Source organism: Salvelinus fontinalis, chromosome 21 (assembly GCF_029448725.1).
Source record: "Salvelinus fontinalis isolate EN_2023a chromosome 21, ASM2944872v1, whole genome shotgun sequence".
NCBI classification, from domain to species: domain Eukaryota; kingdom Metazoa; phylum Chordata; class Actinopteri; order Salmoniformes; family Salmonidae; genus Salvelinus; species Salvelinus fontinalis.
The window spans coordinates 48,025,777-48,050,090 of record NC_074685.1 but is presented as its reverse complement, the minus strand read 5'-3'; the positions used below and the strand labels follow the sequence as shown (position 1 = coordinate 48,050,090).

General features: G+C 42.6%; 1 protein-coding gene across 2 annotated transcripts in view; it reads right to left on the bottom strand.

Moving 5' to 3' along the window:
• The window catches only part of LOC129819047 (fibrillin-2-like), a 241,054-nt gene that overhangs the window by 84,275 nt on the left and 132,465 nt on the right, over positions 1 to 24,314 (bottom strand). For both annotated transcript variants that reach the window (XM_055875554.1, XM_055875555.1), the window contains exons 29-38: positions 22,800 to 22,922; positions 20,247 to 20,372; positions 18,849 to 18,974; positions 15,160 to 15,282; positions 13,268 to 13,390; positions 11,299 to 11,424; positions 10,337 to 10,459; positions 9,151 to 9,273; positions 6,634 to 6,792; positions 5,974 to 6,042 (exon numbers count right to left, since the gene is read on the bottom strand). In XM_055875554.1, the coding sequence (XP_055731529.1) occupies positions 5,974 to 6,042; positions 6,634 to 6,792; positions 9,151 to 9,273; positions 10,337 to 10,459; positions 11,299 to 11,424; positions 13,268 to 13,390; positions 15,160 to 15,282; positions 18,849 to 18,974; positions 20,247 to 20,372; positions 22,800 to 22,922 (1,221 nt within the window). The remainder of the gene's footprint in view (positions 1 to 5,973; positions 6,043 to 6,633; positions 6,793 to 9,150; positions 9,274 to 10,336; positions 10,460 to 11,298; positions 11,425 to 13,267; positions 13,391 to 15,159; positions 15,283 to 18,848; positions 18,975 to 20,246; positions 20,373 to 22,799; positions 22,923 to 24,314) is intronic.

Here is a 24,314-nt window from a genome sequence, read left to right as displayed (position 1 = left end):
ATCCCAATGATCCCAAACATCCCAATGATCCCAAACATCACAATGATCCTAAACATCCCAATGATCCCAAACATCCCAAACATCCCAATGATCCTAAACATCCCAATGATCCTAAACATCCCAAACATCCCAATGATCCTAAACATCCCAATGATCCTAAACATCCCAATGATCCTAAACATCCCAAACATCCCAAACATCCCAAACATCCCAATGATCCTAAACATCCCAATGATCCTAAACATCCCAATGATCCTAAACATCCCAAACATCCCAATGAACCCAATGATCCCAAACATCCTAAACATCCCAATGATCCTAAACATCCCAAACATCCCAAACATCCCAAAGATCCTAAACATCCCAAACATCCCAATGAACCCAATGATCCCAAACATCCTAAACATCCCAATGATCCTAAACATCCCAAACATCCCAATGAACCTAAACATCCCAATGATCCTAAACATCCCAATGAACCCAATGATCCCAAACATCCCAATGATCCTAAACATCACAATGATCCCAATGATCACAATGACCTCAAACATCCCAATGATCCCAAACATCCCAATGATCCCAATGATCACAAACATCCTAAACATCCCAATGATCCTAAACATCCCAAACATCCCAATGAACCCAATGATCCCAAACATCCTAAACATCCCAATGATCCTAAACATCCCAAACATCCCAAACATCCCAATGATCCTAAACATCCCAATGATCCTAAACATCCCAATGATCCTAAACATCCCAATAATCCCAATGATCCCAAACATCCCAATGATCCTAAACATCCCAATGATCCTAAACATCCCAATAATCCCAATGATCCCAAACATCCCAATGATCCTAAACATCACAATGATCCCAATGATCACAATGACCTCAAACATCCCAATGATCCCAAACATCCCAATGATCCCAATGATCACAAACATCCTGAGATTCCAGAAACATCCCAATAATCCCAAACATCCCAAGATTCCAGAAACATCCCACAAATCCTAGTTTGACATTTGCACAAATCATGCGTCGATGTCAATGGAAGATCTATGCAAAAATGTCAGTTATAGGATTTGAGCCTTGGTTTGGTTTGAGCCTTGGTTTCAACAAAGGTTAGGTTCCAGACTCTTATCAATGGCATCAGAATCAAAGGTTAAGTTCCAGACTCTTATCAATGGCATCAGAATCAAAGGTTAAACTACAGACTCTTATCAATGGAATCAGAATCAAAGGTTAAGTTACAGACTCTTATCAATGGCATCAGAATCAAAGGTTAAGTTACAGACTCTTATCAATGGCATCAGAATCAAAGGTTAAGTTCCAGACTCTTATCAATGGCATCAGAATCAAAGGTTAAGTTACAGATTCTTATCAATGGAATCAGAATCAAAGGTTAAACTACAGACTCTTATCAATGGAATCAGAATCAAAGGTTTCCGTTTTCTCTACATGATATAACAACCAAAACTGTATTAAAATTACAAATGCTTGCAAAAGATTGATCATATAGATTTATATTAAAAGAGCTTGTTCTTGAATGCAGCCCGCGATGCGGTTAGCCATTGTGGCTGGGACTGCGGATTGTCCCGGGTTTGTGGCTGTCTAGATCCCTGATGTTTGTTGTTTTCAATTTTCCCTGTGACCTGCCCTGTCTGGAACTGCCAGGAGTAACAGCCTAACATACGTTGCTAGCGACCATGACAAAGACCAAAGCCGGGGGGAGTACCGTTGAGGATAGTGGTGTCTCTCTATCACACGTGAAGGATCTTTTAAATGAACAAAAAGAAACAAGCAGTTGTTACAACAACAAGATAGTTTGAAGTGTTTTGTCAAAATACTGGTGGATTCAACTAATAAAAGAATGGAGGACCTGACCAGAGAGGTCTAGGACCTGAAGAACAATACTGGTGGATTCTACTAATAATAGAATGGACGACCTGACCAGAGAGGTCCAGGACTTGAAGAACAATACTGGTGGATTCTACTAATAATAGAATGGACGACCTGACCAGAGAGGTCCAGGACCCGAAGAACAATACTGGTGGATTCTACTAATAATAGAATGGACGACCTGACCAGAGAGGTCCAGGACCTGAAGAACAATACTGGTGGATTCTACTAATAATAGAATGGACGACCTGACCAGAGAGGTCCAGGACCTGAAGAACAGTTTTCAGTTCTCCCAGGGTCAGCTCGACAAGTTGAAACAGGAGAACGGCAAGATGACAGCAATCTGTAAGTCATTGAGAGAGGACATCAGTTCTGTGTGTGAATCCATGATAACAATGACAGATAAAATTAGACTCTCAAGAGGGACAATCAAGGCAAAACAACATGGTTGTGGACGGAATTGCAGAATCTTCACGAGACCTGGATGGAGTCTGAGGACAAAGTGAGGGAAATGATCTCTGAGAAATTGAAGATGGACCACAGGAAGATTGAGGTGGAGCGCGCCCACAGGACTGGAAAACCCACCACCGGCCCAGGTGACAGGCCCAGGTGATAGGCCCAGGTGACAGGCCCAGGTGACAGGCCCAGGTGACAGGCCCAGGTGGCCCGATAGTGGTCAAGTTCTTGAGATTCAAAGACAAGGTAGCTGTTCTGGAAAGAGCCAAGAACTTGAGAGGAACGTATATCTTCCTCAATGAGGACTATCCTGAAGCTGTGCGCCAGAAGAGGAAAGAACTGATCCCAGCCATGAAAGCTGCCAGAGGGCGTGAGGACATTGCGTACATCCGCTACGACAGACTCATTGTTCACCCTCCCTCCCAGAAGCCTGGAAGGGATGAGAGCGCCAAGCCTATGGGTTCGTAGCCTCAACCCCGCAGCACACACACACACACACACACACACACCAATTGATTAATGGACTGCTGAATGTATCTTTTCTTCTCTTGCTTTGTTTGCTCTTTTCAGTATTATGTCTATCTCTGATAAGCTACCCAGGAAAGGGCTGAAAATAGCCCATATTAATATATGTAGCCTTTGAAATAAGGTTCATGAAATCATTAACTTGCTAACATCAGATAACATTCATATATGATCCATTTCTGAGATTCACTTAGATAATTAATTTGATGATACATCAGTAGCAATACAAGAACATAACATTTATAGAAGAGACAGAAATGCTTATTGGGGAGGTGTTGCTGTATATATTCAAAGCCATAATCCCTATATTGCTTCGAGAAGATCTTATGTCAAGTGTTATTGAAGTGTTGTGGTTGCACGTTCACTTGGCACATCTAAAGTTTTTTATTTTGTGGTGTTGCTATAGGCCACCAAGTGTCAACAGTCAGTATCTAAATAATATGTGTGAAATGCTTGATAGTGTATGTGATGTAAACAGAGAGGTCTACTTTCTTGGGGACCAGAATATTGACTGGTTTTCATTAAGCTGTCTGCTTAAGAGGAAGCTTCTTACTGTAACCAGTGCCTGTAATCTGGTTCAGGTTATTAATCAACCTACCAGGGTGTTTACGAACACTACAGGAACAAGATCATCTACATGTATCGATCACATTTTTACTAATGCTACAGAACTTTGTTCTAAAGCTGTATCCGTACCCATTGGATGCAGTGATCACAATATAGTGGCTATATCCAGGAAAGCCAAAGTTCCAACAGCTGGGCCTAAAATAGTGTATAAGAGATCATACAAAATACTTTGCTGTGACTCTTATGTGGATGATGTTAAAAAATATTTGTTGGTCTGATGTGATTAATGAGGAGCATCCAGACGCTGCACTTGATGAATTTATGAAACTGCTTCTTCCAATTATTGATAAACATGCACCTGTTAAGAAACTGACTGTTAGAACTGTTAAGAAACTGACTGTTAGAACTGTTAAGAAACTGACTGTTAGAAGTGTTAAGGCTCCATGGATTGATGAGGAACTGAAAAACAGTATGGTTGAAAGAGATGGTGCAAAATGAGTAGCTAATAGGTCTGGCAGGACATCTGACTGGCTGACTTACAGCAGATTGAGAAATGATGTGACTAAACTCAAAAAGAAGAAACTTTTATGAAGCCAAAATAAATTATATAAAGAATGATGGGAAAAAACTTTGGAGTACTTTAAATGAAATTATGGACAGAAAGACAAATTCAAGAGGTGGAAATATTATTGTTAACGATCAATAATGACAAACCTCCTGACATTGACAACTTAGATGGAAAGCTACTGAGGATGGTAGCTGACTCTATAGCCACTCCTATCTGTCATATTTTTAATCTGAGCCTAGAGGAAAGTCTTTGTCCTCAGGCCTGGAGGGAAGCCAAAGTAATTCCACTACCAAAGAGTGGTAAAGCGGCCTTTACTGGTTCTAACAGCAGACCTACAGTATAAGCTTGCTGCCAGCTCCTAGCAAACTGTTGGGAAAAATTGTGTTTGACCAAATACAATGCTATTTCTCTCTAAACAAATTAACAACAGACTTTCTGCATGCTTATAGAGAAGGGTACTCAACATGTACTGCACTGACACAAATAACTGATGATTGTTTGAAAGAAATTGATAATAAGAAGATTGTGTGAGCTGTACTGTTAGATTTCAGTGCAGCCTTTGAAATTACTGACCATAACCTGTTGTTGAAAAAACTTAAGTGCTATGGCTTTTCAACCTCTGCCATATCGTGGATTCAGAGCTATCTATCTAATAGAACTCAAAGGGTTTTCTTTCATGGAATCTTCTCTAATATCAAACATGTAAAGTGTGGTGTACCGCAGGGCAGCTCTGTAGGCCCTCTACTCTTTCCTATTTTTACCGATGACCTGCCACTGGCATTAAACAAAGCACGTGTGTCCATGTATGCTGATGATTCAAACATATACGCATCAGCAACCACAGCTAATGAAGTCACTGAAACCCTTAACAAAGAGTTGCAGTCTGTTTGGAATGGGTGGCCAGTAATAAACTGGTCCTGAACATCTCTAAAACTAAGAGCATTGTATTTGGTACAAATCATACCTTAAGTTCTAGACCTCAACTGAATCTGGTAATGAACGGTGTGGCTGTAAAACAAGTTGAGGAGACTAAATTACTTGGTGTTACCTTAGATTGTAAACTGTCATGGTCAAAACATATAGGGTAAATGGTTGCAAAGATTGGGAGAGGTCTAGCCGTAATAAAGAGATGCTTGACACCACACTCCAAAAAGCAAGTTCTGCAGAATCTAGTTTTGTCTAATCTTGATTATTGTCCAGTCGTGTGGTCCAGTGCTGCAAGGAAAGACCTAGTTAAGCTGCAGCTGGTCCAGAACAGAGCGACGCATTTTGATCTTAATTGTAATCAAAGGGCTGATATAAATACTATGCATGCCAGTCTCTCTTGGTTAAGAGTTGAGGAGAGACTGACTGCATCACTTCTTCTTTTTATAAGAAACATCAATGTGTTGAAAATCCCAAATTGTTTACATAGTCAACTTACACACAGCTCTGAGACACACACTTATCCCACCAGACATGCCACCAGGGGTCTTTTCACAGTCCCCAAATCCAGAACAAATTAAAGAAAACGTACAGTATTATATAGAGCCCATTGCATGGAACTTCCTTCCATCTCATATTAATCAGATAAACAGCAAACCTGGTTTCAAAAAACAGATAAAGCAACACCTCGCGACACAACACCTCTCCCCTATTTGACCTAGATAGTTTGTGTGTATGCATTGATATGTAGGCTACGTGTGCTTTTAAAAAATGTTGTATGTAGTTCTGTTCTTGACCTGTTGTTGTCTATTGATGCTCTGTATTATGTCATTCTGTATTATGTTTTGTGTGGACCCCAGGAAGAGTAGCTGCTGCTTTTGCATCAGCTAATGGGGATCCTGATAAAATACCAATACCAATACCAATGAAAAGAGAGCATGTATTATGAATTGTTTTTCTGCACCCATACAGTATGCAAGGCATAGTTAAAGTAGTTTACCAGAGATCTACTTTAGTAAGCGGATGGTTACCTTCTAGTATGATGGTGACTGGGTTGGGCCTGAAACCCTCTCCTCCTGGGCAGAGTGTATTATAGTCCGCTGCAAAACACATTTCATATCAGTACACTCATATGGGTTATACACTTCAAGTATACGTTTCCCTTTTGTCTGTTGTCGAGTAACAAAGGCTCCATTTTCACAGGCAGCCCAATTCCGATATTTAGCTCAAAATACCAATTATTGGCAAACTATCAGAATTGGGCTGCCTGTGTAGACACAGCCAAAAGGTTTGAATGTAACAGGACCAATCATTGAACAAGTAGTGAAGAATGTAGAACTGACTGAATTCAGAAACCGTAGTGATGAGGTGTAGCCAAATCAGACTAACCTAGTCTGTACGAGCATAAAATAAAATATTGTAATAAATATTAATAAATGCATACTTTGTTAACCTACTCAGACCGATTACAGCAAACCTAAAAGGGGTCCCATTACACTGTTGTGAGTGTGTATTGTTATAAGAGTGTGTGAGCCTGTACATAAAGGAATTAAATCATTGTTTTGCTCGGCACCACTATTCTCAAGTTTAGAATATGCATTTCACCCTCCTTTTCTTCATTGAGCCTCTACACATGCAATGATACAGGAAGCTAAATAAACAATCACATAATCAAACAAAGTGTGTCTTACAGGTGTTGGAAGCAGAGCAGAGTTCACAGGGGTTTCCCCAGGCACGCCCCAGGGAGCAGCAGCAGGAGGAGCGACTGACTCCCACCCCCACCTCCACACTGCAGGACCGCCTGTCACCCCTGGGTCCATGCTCCAGGAAACAGTTCCCCACACGTGTGTCTGGTACACAGAGAGGAGGAGAACCAACAGGGTTGTGTTCATTAAGGCATGCAACTGAAAACCATTTGAAACATTTTGGAACAGACAATAAAAAGGAGCGTTTATTATGGGTTTAATGTCTTTTTTCTCTCCATTAGGTGCCTACTACATGACTCAAAGCAGTAATTACAGTTGACATCGGTGAGACCACAGGGTTCATTAGGGCAGTGTTTCCCAACTCCAGTCCTCCAGTAACCCCTACAGCACACATTATATAGGGCAGTGTTTCCCAACTCCAGTCCTCCAGTAATCCCTACAGCACACATGTTTGTTGTAGCCCTGGACAAACACATCTGATTCTACTTGTGAAATAATCATCAAGCCCTCAATTAGTTGAATTTATCTGGGGGAACAACAAACACGTGTGTTGTCGGGGGTACTCAAGGACCAGAGTTGGGAAACACTGCATTAGGACACGCAATTGAGAATGTTTTAAAACGTTTTGCCATGAAAAAGTAAAATAAATTTGAGGACTGGTGAATGAGCGCGTATTATTAGATTATTAGATGTGTTTTTCTCTCAGTTTTAGTGTCTAATGAACATGACCTAAGGGGTTTAAGACAGTTGATATTGGTGTACACTAACAGAAACACACAACTTTTAGGAGTTATCATTGCTTATGAACCACTTATGTGTGATGCATTATGTGTGATGCTTTGTGCAACACTATGTGAAGCATTATACACTGTAGTACATTTATAGTCATTTATGCAGTTACAGGCTGCTATAAACAGCTATTCACTGTAATTACAGGCTGCTATAAACAGCTATTCACTGTAATTACAGGCTGCTATAAACAGCTATTCACTGTAATTACAGGCTGCTATAAACAGCTATTCACTGTAATTACAGGCTGCTATAAACAGCTATTCACTGTAATTACAGGCTGCTATAAACAGCTATTCACTGTAATTACAGGCTGCTATAAACAGCTATTCACTGTAATTACAGGCTGCTATAAACAGCTATTCACTGTAATTACAGGCTGCTATAAACAGCTATTCACTGTAATTACAGGCTGCTATAAACAGCTATTCACTGTAATTACAGGCTGCTATAAACAGCTATTCACTGTAATTACAGGCTGCTATAAACAGCTATTCACTGTAATTACAGGCTGCTATAAACAGCTATTCACTGTAATTACAGGCTGCTATAAACAGCTATTCACTGTAATTACAGGCTGCTATAAACAGCTATTCACTGTATTTACAGGCTGCTATAAACAGCTATTCACTGTAATTACAGGCTGCTATAAACAGCTATTCACTGTAATTACAGGCTGCTATAAACAGCTATTCACTGTAATTACAGGCTGCTATAAACAGCTATTCACTGTAATTACAGGCTGCTATAAACAGCTATTCACTGTAATTACAGGCTGCTATAAACAGCTATTCACTGTAATTACAGGCTGCTATAAACAGCTATTCACTGTAATTACAGGCTGCTATAAACAGCTATTCACTGTAATTACAGGCTGCTATAAACAGCTATTCACTGTAATTACAGGCTGCTATAAACAGCTATTCACTGTAATTACAGGCTGCTATAAACAGCTATTCACTGTAATTACAGGCTGCTATAAACAGCTATTCACTGTATTTACAGGCTGCTATAAACAGCTATTCACTGTAATTACAGGCTGCTATAAACAGCTATTCACTGTAATTACAGGCTGCTATAAACAGCTATTCACTGTAATTACAGGCTGCTATAAACAGCTATTCACTGTAATTACAGGCTGCTATAAACAGCTATTCACTGTAATTACAGGCTGCTATAAACAGCTATTCACTGTAATTACAGGCTGCTATAAACAGCTATTCACTGTAATTACAGGCTGCTATAAACAGCTATTCACTGTAATTACAGGCTGCTATAAACAGCTATTCACTGTAATTACAGGCTGCTATAAACAGCTATTCACTGTAATTACAGGCTGCTATAAACAGCTATTCACTGTAATTACAGGGTGCTATGAATATCAATTCACTGCTAGGATTGCTTATGGAGTTGCAGGTATTGTAATGGTCCCGTGTGGCTCAGTTGGTAGAGCATGGAGCTTGCAACGCCAGGGTTGTGGGTTCAATTCCCACGGGGGGACCAGGGTTCAATTCCCACGGGGGGACCAGGATGAATATGTATGAACTTTCCAATTTGTAAGTCGCTCTGGATAAGAGCGTCTGCTAAATGACTTAGATGTAATGTAAATGTAAATGTAATGCAAACCCATAGAAGCCTATAGCAGGCGCTATAGATGCGTTGTACACAGGTAGGTGTTTTACTAGATATCCAAGGTGACCTGTAATAACTTACCTACACATCCCACCCCAGTAGGGTTGAGTTCAAAGTCTGGAGGACAGTTACACTCGTAGGAGCCGTCGATGTTCACACACAGCCCGTTCACACAGTTGATGGGGTCCAGGCACTCGTCCACGTCTGGGTTACACACACAGACACAGACACAAGCCTTTCACTTTTCAAACAATAAATATAAATATGATATAAATATAATATGAAATATGATACACTACGATCCCCAATAATCATAAATGATTTGTACAGCAGCTTCCATGAGACATGGCACTTTGACACCACTAAAAAAATATCCCCATCACAATGTAGGAAAACTATGGAAATATGAAAACCATGAATCATGGTGGGTGGTGGTGGTACGTATTCAGAGACCCCCAGAGATCCTACACTGTAAACCTCACCATCAAACACATTCTTCTACCTGTTTAAACCTTCAACCCCCATCCACTTCAGACTGCGCTGACACCCCATAAAGGAGAACATCCAGGTTAAAAGGTCATGTCATCTAATCTGGAGCAGAGCAGAGACTTAGCCTGCTTCCAAAATGGCACCCTACTCCCTATTTGGTGGAGCACTACATCGGGAATAGGATCCATCTCAGCTGCTGGCTTAGGAGGATGGCATCAGAGTTAGTCTGGGGCTAGTGGGACAATCAGCCATGTGTTCTCAATTACCTTACCTGCTCACACAGATGGGTAAACAGAGAGAGGGACAGAAGGCTAGACGGGAAGATAGATGGAAGGATGGACAAACAGGAAGGTAGACAGACAGAAAGACAGACAGACTGACTGACTAAAACAGTGGTAACGTGGGTGAGATAGATTGGTAGACTGAAGGATAGACAGAGGGGCAGCCAGACAACCAGCCAGCTAGCCAGAGCCAGCTAGAGCTAGCCAACCAGCCAGCCAGCCAGTGCCTCCCAGCCAGAGCCAGGGCAGCAAGAGCCAGCCAGCCAGTGCCTCCCAGCCAGAGCCAGGGCAGCAAGAGCCAGCCAGCCAGCCAGCCAGCCAGTGCCTCCCAGCCAGAGCCAGGGCAGCAAGAGCCAGCCAGCCAGCCAGCCAGCCAGTGCCTCCCAGCCAGAGCCAGGGCAGCAAGAGCCAGCCAGCCAGCCAGAGCCAGCCAGCCAGCCAGTGCCTCCCAGCCAGAGCCAGCTAGCCAGCCAGACGGTCAGACGGTCATGTCATACCTGTACAGTTGCCTCCGGAGCGGTCCAGCTCATAGCCGTCGTTACAGATACAGCGGAACATGCCGGGGATGTTCTTACACGTGCCAAACACACAGATATTCTGGAAGGTGCACTCGTCAATATCTGCAGAGAATCAGCAAGAGACAAAACAATCAATATAGTTACCTTTTTCTTATTAATGGAAATGATCTTCATGTATATATGGAGTTATTCATATTTTGTCTGTCCAAAGTACACAAGGTGTTGTACACACACATTGGCCACTTTAATAACTGGATCACTAGTCACTTTAATAATGCCACTTTAATAATGTTCACATATCTTACATTACTCATCTCATACTGTATGTATATATTGTATTTTATACCATCTATTGCATCTTGCCTATGCCGCTCGGTCATTGCTCATCCATATATTTATATGTATATATTCTTATTCCATTCCTTTACTTAGATTTGTGTGTATTAGGTAGCTGTTGTGGAATTGTTAGATATTACTGCACTGTCGGAACTAGAAGCACAAGCATTTTGCTACACTCGCATTAACATCTGCTAACCATGTGTATGTGACCAATAACATTTGATTTGAGGGTATACAGTATGCCATTGCACTTGTGTTCCAATGACTCTCTTAGGGGAAATGTAGTATTGTACTGGTATTGTTATGTATTTGCCACAAACCTTCTTGTACAGGTTTGAATGAATAGAAACCTATATTGCATCAATAACGGCTCATCATTGCGGTGGCATAGGGTATTAGGGTGGTGCTCTACACGATGCGTAGGGTTAATTCGCCACTTGACGCTGATCTGGGATCAGTTTAACATTTTCCCCACTAATGGTTAAGGTTATGATAGGGGGAGGGGAAGCTGATCCTAGATCTGTACCAAGCGGAAACTTCACCCCGGAGCTGCTATATACTCTGTGAATGGACTGTGAGATAGATAGGGGCCAGGGACTCACCTTGGCAGGTGCGGCTGTCCGGGGCAGGGGTGAATCCCATCTCACACTCACAGCGGTAACCCCCAGGGGTGTTGAGACACTGGCCGTTCTCACACAGATTCACGTTCTCTGCACACTCATCCTCGTCTGTCACCACATAGGGATCAAACAGGGGTTAACATCATATCTTCAAGACAATTCAGTGACGGGAGATGGTTGAGATGGGTTAGAGGGTTGGAGAGTTAGAGGGTTCAGAGGGTAGGAAAGTGTTGATGATTCCTGGGTCAGAGGGTCTGAGGGTCAGAGAGTCAGAGGGTCAGAGGGTCAGAGGGTCAGAGGGTCAGAGGGTCAGAGGGTCAGAGAGTCAGAGGGTCAGAGGGTCAGAGGGTCAGAGGGTCAGAGGGTCAGAGGGTCAGAGAGTCAGAGGGTCAGAGGGTCAGAGAGTCAGAGGGTCAGAGGGTCAGAGAGTCAGAGGGTCAGAGAGTCAGATAGTTAGAATGTGTTGATGATCCCTGGGTCAGAGGGTCAGAGAGTCAGAGGGTCAGAGGGTCAGAGAGTCAGAGGGTCAGAGGGTCAGAGGGTCAGAGGGTCAGAGAGTTAGAACGTGTTGATGATCCCTGGGTCAGAGGGTCAGAGGGTCAGAGAGTTAGAGGGTCAGAGGGTCAGAGAGTTAGAACGTGTTGATGATCTCTGGGTCAGAGGGTCAGAGGGTCAGAGGGTCAGAGAGTTAGAATGTGTTGATGATCCCTGGGTCAGAGGGTCAGAGAGTCAGAGGGTCAGAGGGTCAGAGGGTCAGAGGGTCAGAGAGTTAGAGAGTTAGAACGTGTTGATGATCCCCGGGTCAGAGAGTCAGAGGGTCAGAGGGTCAGAGGGTCAGAGAGTCAGAGGGTCAGAGAGTTAGAACGTGTTGATGATCCCTGGGTCAGAGGGTCAGAGAGTTAGAACGTGTTGATGATCCCTGGGTCAGAGGGTCAGAGGGTCAGAGAGTTAGAACGTGTTGATGATCCCTGGGTCAGAGGGTCAGAGGGTCAGAGGGTCAGAGAGTTAGAACGTGTTGATGATCCCTGGGTCAGAGGGTCAGAGGGTCAGAGAGTTAGAACGTGTTGATGATCCCTGGGTCAGAGGGTCAGAGGGTCAGAGAGTTAGAACGTGTTGATGATCCCTGGGTCAGAGGGTCAGAGAGATAGAATGTGTTGATGATCCCTGGGTCAGAGAGTCAGAGGTTTGGAGGGTCGGGGAGGAATGTGTTGCTTTGGTTAAAAGCCTCTACTAAATGACTAGACACAAACATCTATTATTTTAACAAATAAAGCATTTAAGAGAAATCAATTAACTGAACGTGAAAATATATGGACATAGCATTGGTTATGACATGAACACAGTACATAACAGTACCTAACACTGGTTATGACATGAACACAGTACATAACAGTACCTAACACTGGTTATGACATTAACACCAACAGTAGCATGGACAATATGGATAAGCCAACTCTCTGCAGCTGTTTAACGGTTACCATGGTAATATACACTGAGTGTACAAAACATTAAGAACACCTGTTCTTTCCATGACATAGCGTGACCAGGTGAATCCAGGTGGAACCTATGGTCCCTTGTTAAATCCACTTCAATCAGTATAGATGAAGGTGAGGCAAAAGATGTAAGTGCCTTTGAACGGGGTATGGTAGTAGATGTCAGGCACCCCGGTTTGTGTCAAGAACTGCAACGCTACTGGGTTTTTCACGCTCAACAGTTTCCCGTGTGTATCAAGAATGATCCACCATCCAAAGGACATCCAGTCAACTTGACACAACTATGGGAAGCACTGGCTTCAACATGGGCCAGTATGCCTGTGGACCGCTTTTGACACCTTGTAGAGTCCATGCCTCAACGAATTAAGGCTGTTCTGAGGGCAAAAGGGGTGATGCAAGTCAATATTAAGAAGGTGTTCTTAATGTCCGGTATACTCAGTGTAGACAGAGTGTGTTACCTGAACAGGTGAAGCCGTCTCCAGTGAAGCCCTCAGCGCAGGCGCAGCGGTAGGAGCCGGGTGTGTTCAGACACTTGGCGTTGGCACTGCAGTGGCTCGTCCCATTGGTGCACTCATCCATATCTACAACACACACACACACACACACACACACACACACACACACACACACACACACACACACACACACACACACACACACACACACACACACACACACACACACAATGGGCTAGGGCTCTACCCAAGTTCAAATCGGTCCAATCAGAAAATGTCTAGCAACCAATTTCCGTACAGAAAGAGTATTCATTCTTATGTTGCTATATTTTCGATACATGAGTTGAATCCCAGCTAATACAAATTCATTTCCAGAATGGATTGTATCAGAGCCTTGAGCAAGGCTCCAAACTGCACCATGGCTGACTGCAACACGGCTGACTGATCCATAGCTGACTGCATCATAGCTGACTGATCCATAGCTGACTGATTCATAGCTGACTGATCCATAGCTGACTGATCCATAGCTGACAGATCCATAGCTGACTGATCCATAGCTGACTGATCCATAGCTGACTGATCCACAGCTGACTGCATCATAGCTGACTGATCCATAGCTGACTGATCCACAGCTGACTGCATCATAGCTGACTGATCCATAGCTGACTGATCCATAGCTGACTGATCCATAGCTGACTGCAACATAGCTGACTGATCCATAGCTGACTGCAACATGGCTGACTGTAACATAGCTGACTGCAACATAGCTGACTGCAACATAGCTGACTGCAACATAGCTGACTGATTCATAGCTGACTGATCCATAGCTGACTGATCCATAGCTGACTGATTCATAGCTGACTGCAACATAGCTGACTGCAACATAGCTGACTGATTCATAGCTGACTGCAACATAGCTGACTGCAACATAGCTGACTGCAACATAGCTGACTGCAACATAGCTGACTGATTCATAGCTGACTGCAACATAGCTGACTGCAACATAGCTGACTGCAACATAGCTGACTGTAACATAGCTGACTGCACCATAGCTGACTAACATAGCTGACTGTAACATAGCTGACTGTAACATAGCTGACTGTAACATAGCTGACTGTAACATAGCTGACTGTAACATAGCTGACTGATCCATAGCTGACTGATCCATAGCTGACTGATTCATAGCTGTATGTGTGTGTGTGTATCGGGTAGTGGGGTAAAAGCAAAAAGTAATTTCCCTGCAATGAATATGATCAAGTAGTCTTCTGCTTATGAAAGGGGATTGAATCCTTGCACTCAACATGATTGTTGTGTTCATCTGACCTTTGAACCCTATTTGAACCTCTTTTCTACCTGGATTCACAGTTCAAAAGGAATGCTGATTGTATGAACTAGCCAATCATTGTCTCACGTCAGATGGCGTCACTCCTACGAGACGCTCGTCCCTCAACCGATACTTTTTATAGGACGTAGAACCGATCTCTAAAAAATAATCTAGATTTTGCCCATCCGCCTAACATTAGCTCCTAATTCTGAAAATCACTCCGCTCTCGGTAGCTATGACGCACTGGTCGCTATGGCAAACCATGCTAGATCCGCTGAGCAAACCTGCTCCAGCTAGCATCCTAGTGTAAGATGTTTGAAGGGCCATACATTAGCTAGTTCGTCAGAAACCGACTGAATCTCCGTCAAGGCTCCGATGAAGATCTGAACATACATTTGCAACCATTTTGTGTTTTGCAGAGAAGTTGATTGATTGATCATGATTTATTTTCCCCTAGATACAGTTCCTTTTCTGTCTAGTGTCTGAGCCAGTGGAAAGTCTATACATTGTGTGTGTATGGATTGAAGTGTATGGACTGAGCAGATGGAGGTTGGAGGCTGGGGGGGCCTACCTATGCAGTTGACTCCGTCGCCCACCCAGCCGACACGGCAGGAACAGCGGAAGTCCCCGGGGGTGTTGACACAGTTGGCGTTGACGTCACAGTTGTGAGCCCCGATCTCACACTCATCCATGTCTACACAGAAGGAGTGACATTCAGTAATTCCAATACAGGACATCTCACAGAAGCCAGACATATTTACTTTCATGAATTTCAATAAATCTATTGTTAATGTTGATAATCAGTACCAGTCAAAAGTTTGGACTCACCTACTAATTCAAGGGTTTTCCTTTGTTTGTAATATTTTCTACATTGTAGAATAATAGTGAAGACATCAAAACTATGAAATAACACATATGGAATCATGTAGTAACCAAAAAAGTGTAAAACAAATCAAAATATATTCTATATTTTAGATTCTTCAAAATAGCCACCGTTTGCCTTGATGACAGCTTTGCACACACTTAGCATTCTCTCAACCAGTCTAATTTCCATTAAGAACACCTGAACACCTGGCCCAAGCAATGTCTTAAAGTAATGATGGACTGTTGTTTCTCTTTGCTTATTTGAGCTGTTCTTGCCATAATATGGACTTGATCTTTTATCAAATATGGCTATCTTCTGTATACCACCCCTACCTTGTCACAACACAACTGATTGGCGCAAGCGCATTAAGAAATTCCACAAATCAATTTTTTACAAGGCACACCTGTTAATTGAAATGCATTCCAGGTGACTACCTCACGAAGCTGGTTGAGAGATGCCAAGAGTGACTACTTTGAAGAAATACTTTTTTGGTTACTACATGATTCCCTATGTGTTATTTCATAGTTTTGATGTCTTCAACTATTATTCTACAATGTAGAAAATAGTAAACATAAATAAAAACCCTTGAATGAGTAGGTGTGTCCAAACTTTTGACTGGTACTGTATATCTCACACTGCACATAGAAATACTGACTTTCATTAAAATACTTTACTGAATACAAGAATATTTACTTTCATGAGTTCCAACACTCTACATCTTCATTTTGGTACTAATATGTACCAAATACCCTGAAGGTTGGGGTGGCAGGTAGCCTAGTGGTTAGAGCGTTGGACTAGTAACCGGAAAGTTGCTTGATCAAATCCCCGAGCTGGTAAAAATCTGTTGTTCTGTCCCTGAACAAGGCAGTTAACCCACTGTTCCTAGGCCGTCATTGAAAATAAAAATTTGTTCTTAACCTGTTGGGGATGGGGGCGCTGTTTAGACTATTTATGCTAATGTGGCTAATTTTTTAAACGGCTTCCCACAAAATCCTTGATCGTACAATATGCATATTATTATTATTATTGGATAGAAAACAGTCTATAGTTTCTATAGGAGTTGAAATTTTGTCTCTAAGTGGAACAGAGCCCATTCTACAGCAATTTCCCTGACATGGAGTCAGATTTGAGAAACGTTGGCCACTTTTCTGAAGTCATTTAAACGGGCACTGTCGTTGCTATGACTATACGGACACTTCTTACGTCTTCCCCTGGATGCCTTTACGTGATGACGATTCCAACGGGCTCGATTGCTCGTTCACAGGCACTACAAATGAAAAAAACCTTTAGCTAGCAAGTCTTTTCTTGCTGCGTAACGCGCGTGGAAGACACCGACCCTCTCCTGTTCCAAGCATTAGTTTAGCCTGTTATATTTCTCCGGTCATCTTTTCACTCGTTATAGGAGTTACAAACATCACAAAGTAGTTAATTTAAAGCGTTTTATAGCAATTTATATCCGTTTAGTGCGATTTTGGGACATTTATTTTTGCAACGATGTGAAAAGTTGGGAACGCTTTTCAGTTCATCCCGAACGTAGTTGACATTTCCACATGGCAAGAGGACAGCTTTCCACCAAAAGACGATTTCTCCCAAGAAAGGATCCTTTGCCCAAGATACTGATGGAAGAACAGCTCAAGGTAGGACATTTTTATTATGATAAATCGTGTTTCTGTCGAAACATTTTAGTGGCTTAGGACGCCATGTTTTTTGACGTAGCTTCGCTTGGCGCAAACTGTATTGAAAAGTAAGGATAAATTAAAAAATGTAATAACGCAATTGTATTAAGAATTAAATTGTCTATCAATCCCTGTCCACCCTATATTTTTTAGTCACGTTTATGAGTATTTATGTATAAGAGTAGATCACTGTCTAAGTGGCGCAAGGACAAATTCTGACCAGCTGAGTTACATTTCACATTGTCTAACCATGATTTTGGTGGCTAAATATAAACATTTTCGATCAAACTGTATATGCATGTTGTAATGTGATGTTACAGGAGTGTCATCGGAAGAATTCTGAGAAGGTTAGTGAAAAAATTAATATCTTTTGGCGATGTTGACTTTTATCGCTCACTTTGGCTAGAATCAATGCTGGGCTGCTAATTGCTATGTGCTAAGCTAATATAACGATTTATTGTGTTTTCGCTGTAAGACACTTAGAAAATCTGAAATATTGTCTGTATTCACAGGATCTGTGTCTTTCGATTCGTGTATGCTGTGTATTTTTACGAAATGTTTGATGATTAGTAGTTAGGTAAACACGTTGCTCATTGTAATTATTCTAGTCCATTTGTGATGGTGGGTGCAATTGTAAACTATGCCATATACCTGAAATATGCACTTTTTTCTAACAAAACCTATCCCATACCATAAATATGTTATCAGACTGTCATCTAATGAGTTTTTTTGTTGGTTAGGGGCTATAAATATCTTAGTTTAGCCGAATTGGTGATGGCTACTGGTGTTGGTGGACAAATAAAAGATGGTGGAATATGCTAATGTGTTTTTAGGTAATAGATGTACATCTTTACATATTGTGTCTTCCCTGTAAAACATTTTAAAAATCGGAAATGTTGACTGGATTCATAAGATCTGTGTCTTTCATTAGCTGTATTGGACTTTAATGTGTGAAAGTTAAATATTTTAAAAAAATATTTTTTTTGAATTTCGCGGCACTGGTTTTTCAGTGGGGGGGGGGGGGGTGTGCCGCTAGCGCCACGCTGATCCTAGACAGGTTAACTGACCTGCCTAGTTAAATAAAAAATAAAGGTTATTTAACAAGCTATGGCTAAAGTTAATTGTGTAAAAACTTTCTATAAACAAACATAACTAGCTACCTTTCTTTGCCTGTTCGTTAACTACATACAGAGGCTAGCTGCTTGACGCTAGCTAACTAATCAAAATGTTTGTTTGCATTTATTGATTGACCTCAGCTTGAATAGCACCATATAGCTAGCTATCTGCATTAGCCTAGGTTTGTTCTCAGCCCCTTCTTATGACTGTCAGCCTGTTGCAGGCAGCAGCAGCTGTGTTGTTGCAGAGAAATCAAGTTGCTCGACCCGGTTAGATAGAACTCTGTGAGATTCGTCTGAAAAGATGTTAGCAAAAAGGTAGCACATCGTTGGTTCTTAATAGACGGAGATGTGCACGCAAGGGCGATAAATTATACATTTAATAAAAACATTTTTTAAGTAGAATGGTCACTTAATGGATGCTGAAATCTCCAACGACCCTGTTAAAAATCCAGCATGTGGTTCTTGGTAACGGCCGGACGGCTCATGACGAGAGGCGGGGAGTGTGTTGTGTACCTCCAATCAAGTTGATTTGCGAATGTTCATCAACAATGTTGCCCTATTGGCTTAGATATTGTGGCAGGGAGATTTGACTCTCTCTCACCTGTACATCCAGAAGTTCCCTTCTTGACTGAGTAGCCAGGCTGACAGTGGCAGATGAACGAACCCTTGGTGTTCTCACACTCGCCGTGCATACAGATGTTGGAGTTCAGGTCACACTCATTCACATCTGGAGAGGGAGGAGAGGGGGAGGAAGAGGAAGAGGGAGGAGTAGGGGGGAGAGGAAGAGAGGGAGGAGAAGGAGGAGGAGGAAGAAAGGGAGGAGTAGGAAGAGAGGGAAGAGGAGGAGGAAGAGAGGGAGGAGGAGGAGGAGGAAGAAAGGGAAAAGGAGGAAGGAGGATGTAGTGAGGGAGGAGGAAGAGAGGGAGGAGGAGGAAGAGAGGGAGGAGCAGGAGGAAGGAGGAGGAAGAGAGGGAGGAGGAGGAAGAGAGGGAGGAGGAAGAGAGGGAGGAGGAGGAAGAGAGGGAGGAGCAGGAGGAAGGAGGAGGAAGAGAGGGAGGAGGAGGAAGAGAGGGAGGAGGAGGAAGAGAGGGAGGAGCAGGAGGAAGGAGGAGGAAGAGAGGGAAGAGGAGGAGGAAAAGAGGGAGGAGGAAGAGAGGGAGGAGGAGGAAGAGAGGGACGAGGAGGAAGAGAGGGACGAGGAGGAGGAGGAGGAAGAGAGGGAGGAGAAGGAAGAGAGGGAGGAGCAGGAGGAAGGAGGAGGAAGAGAGGGAAGAGGAGGAGGAAAAGAGGGAGGAGGAAGAGAGGGACGAGGAGGAAGAGAGGGACGAGGAGGAAGAGAGGGACGAGGAGGAGGAGGAGGAAGAAAGGGAAAAGGAGGAAGGAGGATGTAGTGAGGGAGGAGGAAGAGAGGGAGGAGGAGGAAGAGAGGGAGGAGGAGGAGTCGGGAGGAGGAGCAGGAGGAGGAGCAGGAGGAGGAGCAGGAGGAGGAGGTAGAGAGGGAGGAGGAGGAAGAGAGGGAGGAGGAGGAAGAGAGGGGGGAGTAGGAGGAGGAGGAAGAGAGGGAGGAGGAGGAAGAGAGGGAGGAGGAGGAAGAGGACGAGAGGGAGTAGTTATATATCTTATCCGGCACAGATCAAATTTCAGGTCTTGTGAACATTCTGTGCAACTTTCGGCGCACGTTTACTTGAACAGTTATAGATTTAGACAGAAGCTACCGTGGCTATGTGAACATAATGTAGGCCTACCAGAGAGATTTATATGACAAGACTACATTAACATGTGTGTGGCGTTCAATGTAAGCCTACATTCTTGACATGAACCTTTTTAGCCACACCATATGATCTGATATGTTTGTGTGTCTGTGCACAGGTGTGTTCCCGTGTTCACGTGCACACGTGTGTGTATGAGTGCAGACGTGTGTGTATCTGTGTTTGTGTGTGAGTGTGCTCCCGTGTCAACGTGTGTGTATGTGTGCAGATGTGTGTGTGTGTGTAGATACCTATGCAGAGCCTCATGTTCAGGGCAGCCATAAAGCCGTCGTAGCACAGACAGTGGTACTCCCCTGGGATGTTAGTGCACTGTCCTCCATCACATATGTCAGGCTCCTGTTCACACTCATCCACATCTGGAGGGAGAGGGGGGGGGGGGGGGGGGGAAGAGAGGGAGAGGGAGGAGGGGGAAGAGAGGGAGAAAAACATGGGGGAGATGGCAGGGAAGAGTAAAAAAAGAAGGAGAAATGCAGAAAGTAGAGTGAGTTGGGGGAGAGAGAGAGAGTAAGAGAAAACGAGAATAGGACAGCAAGTGAGGGAGGGAGGGTAAAAAAGAGAAAGTTAGAGAGAGAGAGAGAGAGAGAGAGAGAGAGAGAAAGAGAGAGAGAGAGAGAGAGAGAGAGAGAGAGAGAGAGAGAGAGAGAGAGAGAGAGAGAGAGAGAGAGAGAGAGAGAGAGAGAGAGAGAGAGAGAGAAAAGAGTAGAGTTAGTAGAGTGCACTAGACAGAACAGCCGGTGAGCAGCTGAGTAGAAAGTGTGAGTCAACTTCAGTCATCAGCATCTCTGACTGGCTGTCTGTCCGTATGACTGGTTGTCCGTCCGTCTGTATGTCTGACTGACTGGCTGTCTGTATGTCTGACTGACTGGCTGTCTGTATGTCTGACTGACTGGCTGTCTGTATGACTGGCTGACTGTCTGTCTGTTTGTCTGTCTGACTTTCTGTCTGTCTGACCGGCTGTCTGGCTGATTGGCTGACTGTCTGACTGTCTGTTTGACTGGCTGTCTGGCTGATTGTCTGCCTGTCTGTCTGGCTGACTGTCCGTCTGTCTGACTGAAGTAAGAGTGATGGCTGCCCTGGACTCTGTGTACCTTTACACAACACCATCCAGGCAGTATAGGCTGGACTGGGGATGCCAGAGTTAGGGGTTACATACAGGTGTACAGGTGAATATATACTGTACACTGTGTACTGCAGGTGGTATCAATATTGCTTGTATGAATATATCATACAGAGAACTAGGATTATGGAAGTGGTGGGATTGCATTATGCCCTTATTTTGAAATGTTGGATTTAACAGTGGAGTCAGTTCCATTTCAACTTTATGAATGGAATTTGACAAATTAAGTAACTAGGTATTTTACTCACATACTGTTTATAGTAACCAGATAGTACAGACTGTATAGAGTAACCAGGTAGTACAGACTGTATATAGTAACCAGATAGTACAGAGTGTATATAGTAACCAGGTAGTCCAGACTGTATATAGTAACCAGATAGTACAGACTGTATATAGTAACCAGGTAGTCCAGACTGTATATAGTAACCAGATAGTACAGACTGTATAGAGTAACCAGGTAGTCCAGACTGTATATAGTAACCAGATAGTACAGACTGTATACAGTAACCAGGTAGTATAGACTGTATATAGTAACCAGGTAGTACAGACTGTATATAGTAACCAGGTAGTACAGACTGTATAGAGTAACCAGGTAGTACAGACTGTATATAGTAACCAGGTAGTACAGACTGTATAGAGTAACCAGGTAGTACAGACTGTATATAGTAACCAGGTAGTACAGACTGTATATAGTAACCAGGTAGTACAGACTGTATATAGTAACCAGGTAGTACAGACTGTATAGAGTAACCAGGTAGTACAGACTGTATATAGTAACCAGGCAGTACAGGTGGTATAGAGTAACCAGGTAGTACAGACTGTATAGAGTAACCAGGTAGTACAGACTGTATACAGTAACCAGGTAGTACAGACTGTATACAGTAACCAGGTAGTATAGACTGTATAGAGTAACCAGGTAGTACAGACTGTATACAGTAACCAGGTAGTACAGACTGTATAGAGTAACCAGGTAGTACAGACTGTATACAGTAACCAGGTAGTATAGACTGTATAGAGTAACCAGGTAGTACAGACTGTATACAGTAACCAGGTAGTACAGACTGTATACAGTAACCAGGTAGTACAGACTGTATAGAGTAACCAGGTAGTACAGACTGTATACAGTAACCAGGTAGTACAGACTGTATACAGTAACCAGGTAGTACAGACTGTATACATTAACCAGGTATTACAGACTGTATTTAGTAACCAGGTAGTACAGACTGTATAGAGTAACCAGGTAGTACAGTACTGTTCAGAGTAACCAGGTAGTACAGACTGTATAGAGTAACCAGGTAGTACAGACTTTATATAGTAACCAGGTAGTACAGACTGTATAGAGTAACCAGGTAGTACAGTACTGTTTAGAGTAACCAGGTAGTACAGACTGTATAGAGTAACCAGGTAGTACAGACTGTATACAGTAACCAGGTAGTACAGTACTGTTTAGAGTAACCAGGTAGTACAGACTGTATACAGTAACCAGGTAGTACAGTACTGTTTAGAGTAACCAGGTAGTACAGACTGTATAGAGTAACCAGGTAGTACAGACTGTATAGAGTAACCAGGTAGTACAGACTGTATAGAGTAACCAGGTAGTACAGTACTGTTTAGAGTAACCAGGTAGAACAGAATTGTTTAGGGTAGATTGAAAGGGTGTGTTTACCAGAGCAGCTTCTCTCGTCTGTCATCAGTGCATAGCCATTGTTGCAGCTACACGTATAACTCCCCTCTGAGTTGGTGCAGTGCAGGTCACAGCCGCCATTCTCAATGGTACACTCATCAATATCTGGAAAACACACAGTTGGTATTATTGAATGAAAACGAAGGAAAACAGGTTAGGAACAACTAAGGAAACAGGTTAGGAGCAACTAAGGAAACAGGTTAGGAACAACTAAGGAAACAGGTTAGGAACAACTAAGGAAACAGGTTAGGAACAACTTAGTAAACAGGTTAGGAACAACTAAGGAAACAGGTTAGGAACAACTAAGGAAACAGGTTAGGAACAACTAAGGAAACAGGTTAGGAACAACTAAGGAAACAGGTTAGGAACAACTAAGGAAACAGGTTAGGAACAACTTAGTAAACAGGTTAGGAGCAACTAAGGAAACAGGTTAGGAGCAACTAAGGAAACAGGTTAGGAGCAACTAAGGAAACAGGTTAGGAGCAACTAAGGAAACAGGTTAGGAGCAACTAAGGAAACAGGTTAGGAGCAACTAAGGAAACAGGTTAGGAGCAACTAAGGAAACAGGTTAGGAGCAACTAAGGAAACAGGTTAGGAGCAACTAAGGAAACAGGTTAGGAACAACTAAGGAAACAGGTTAGGAACAACTAAGGAAACAGGTTAGGAACAACTAAGGAAACAGGTTAGGAACAACTTAGTAAACAGGTTGGGAAAAACTAAGGAAACAGGTTAGGAGCAACTAAGGAAACCGGTTAGGAGCAACTAAGGAAACAGGTTAGGAGCAACTAAGGAAACAGGTTAGGAGCAACTAAGGAAACAGGTTAGGAACAACTAAGGAAACAGGTTAGGAACAACTAAGGAAACAGGTTAGGAGCAACTAAGGAAACAGGTTAGGAGCAACTAAGTAAACAGGTTAGGAGCAACTAAGGAAACAGGTTAGGAGCAACTAAGGAAACAGGTTAGGAGCAACTAAGGAAATAGGTTAGGAACAACTTACGGAAACAGGTGAAACAACGTATCTACCCTCTCACAGGTGTAATTGTTTAATGTGAATCATTACAAAATAAAAGTAATTTCCCACGGTGTAATGAGATAAATAGCTAGCATGTTATTGAATGTAATAAATAGCTAGCATGTTATTGAATGTAATAAATAGCTAGCATGACATGTTAGCTAGCATGTTATTGAATGTAATAAATAGCTAGCATGACATGTTAGCTAGCATGTTATTCAATGTAATAAATAGCTAGCATGACATGTTAGCTAGCATTTTATTGAATGTAATAAATAGCTAGCATGACATGTTAGCTAGCATGTTATTGGATGTAATAAATAGCTAGCATGACATGTTAGCTAGCATGTTATTCAATGTAATAAATAGCTAGCATGACATGTTAGCTAGCATGTTATTGGATGTAATAAATAGCTAGCATGACATGTTAGCTAGCATGTTATTGAATGTAATAGCTCTACAATTGATTTCTCAAGAGTACAAAA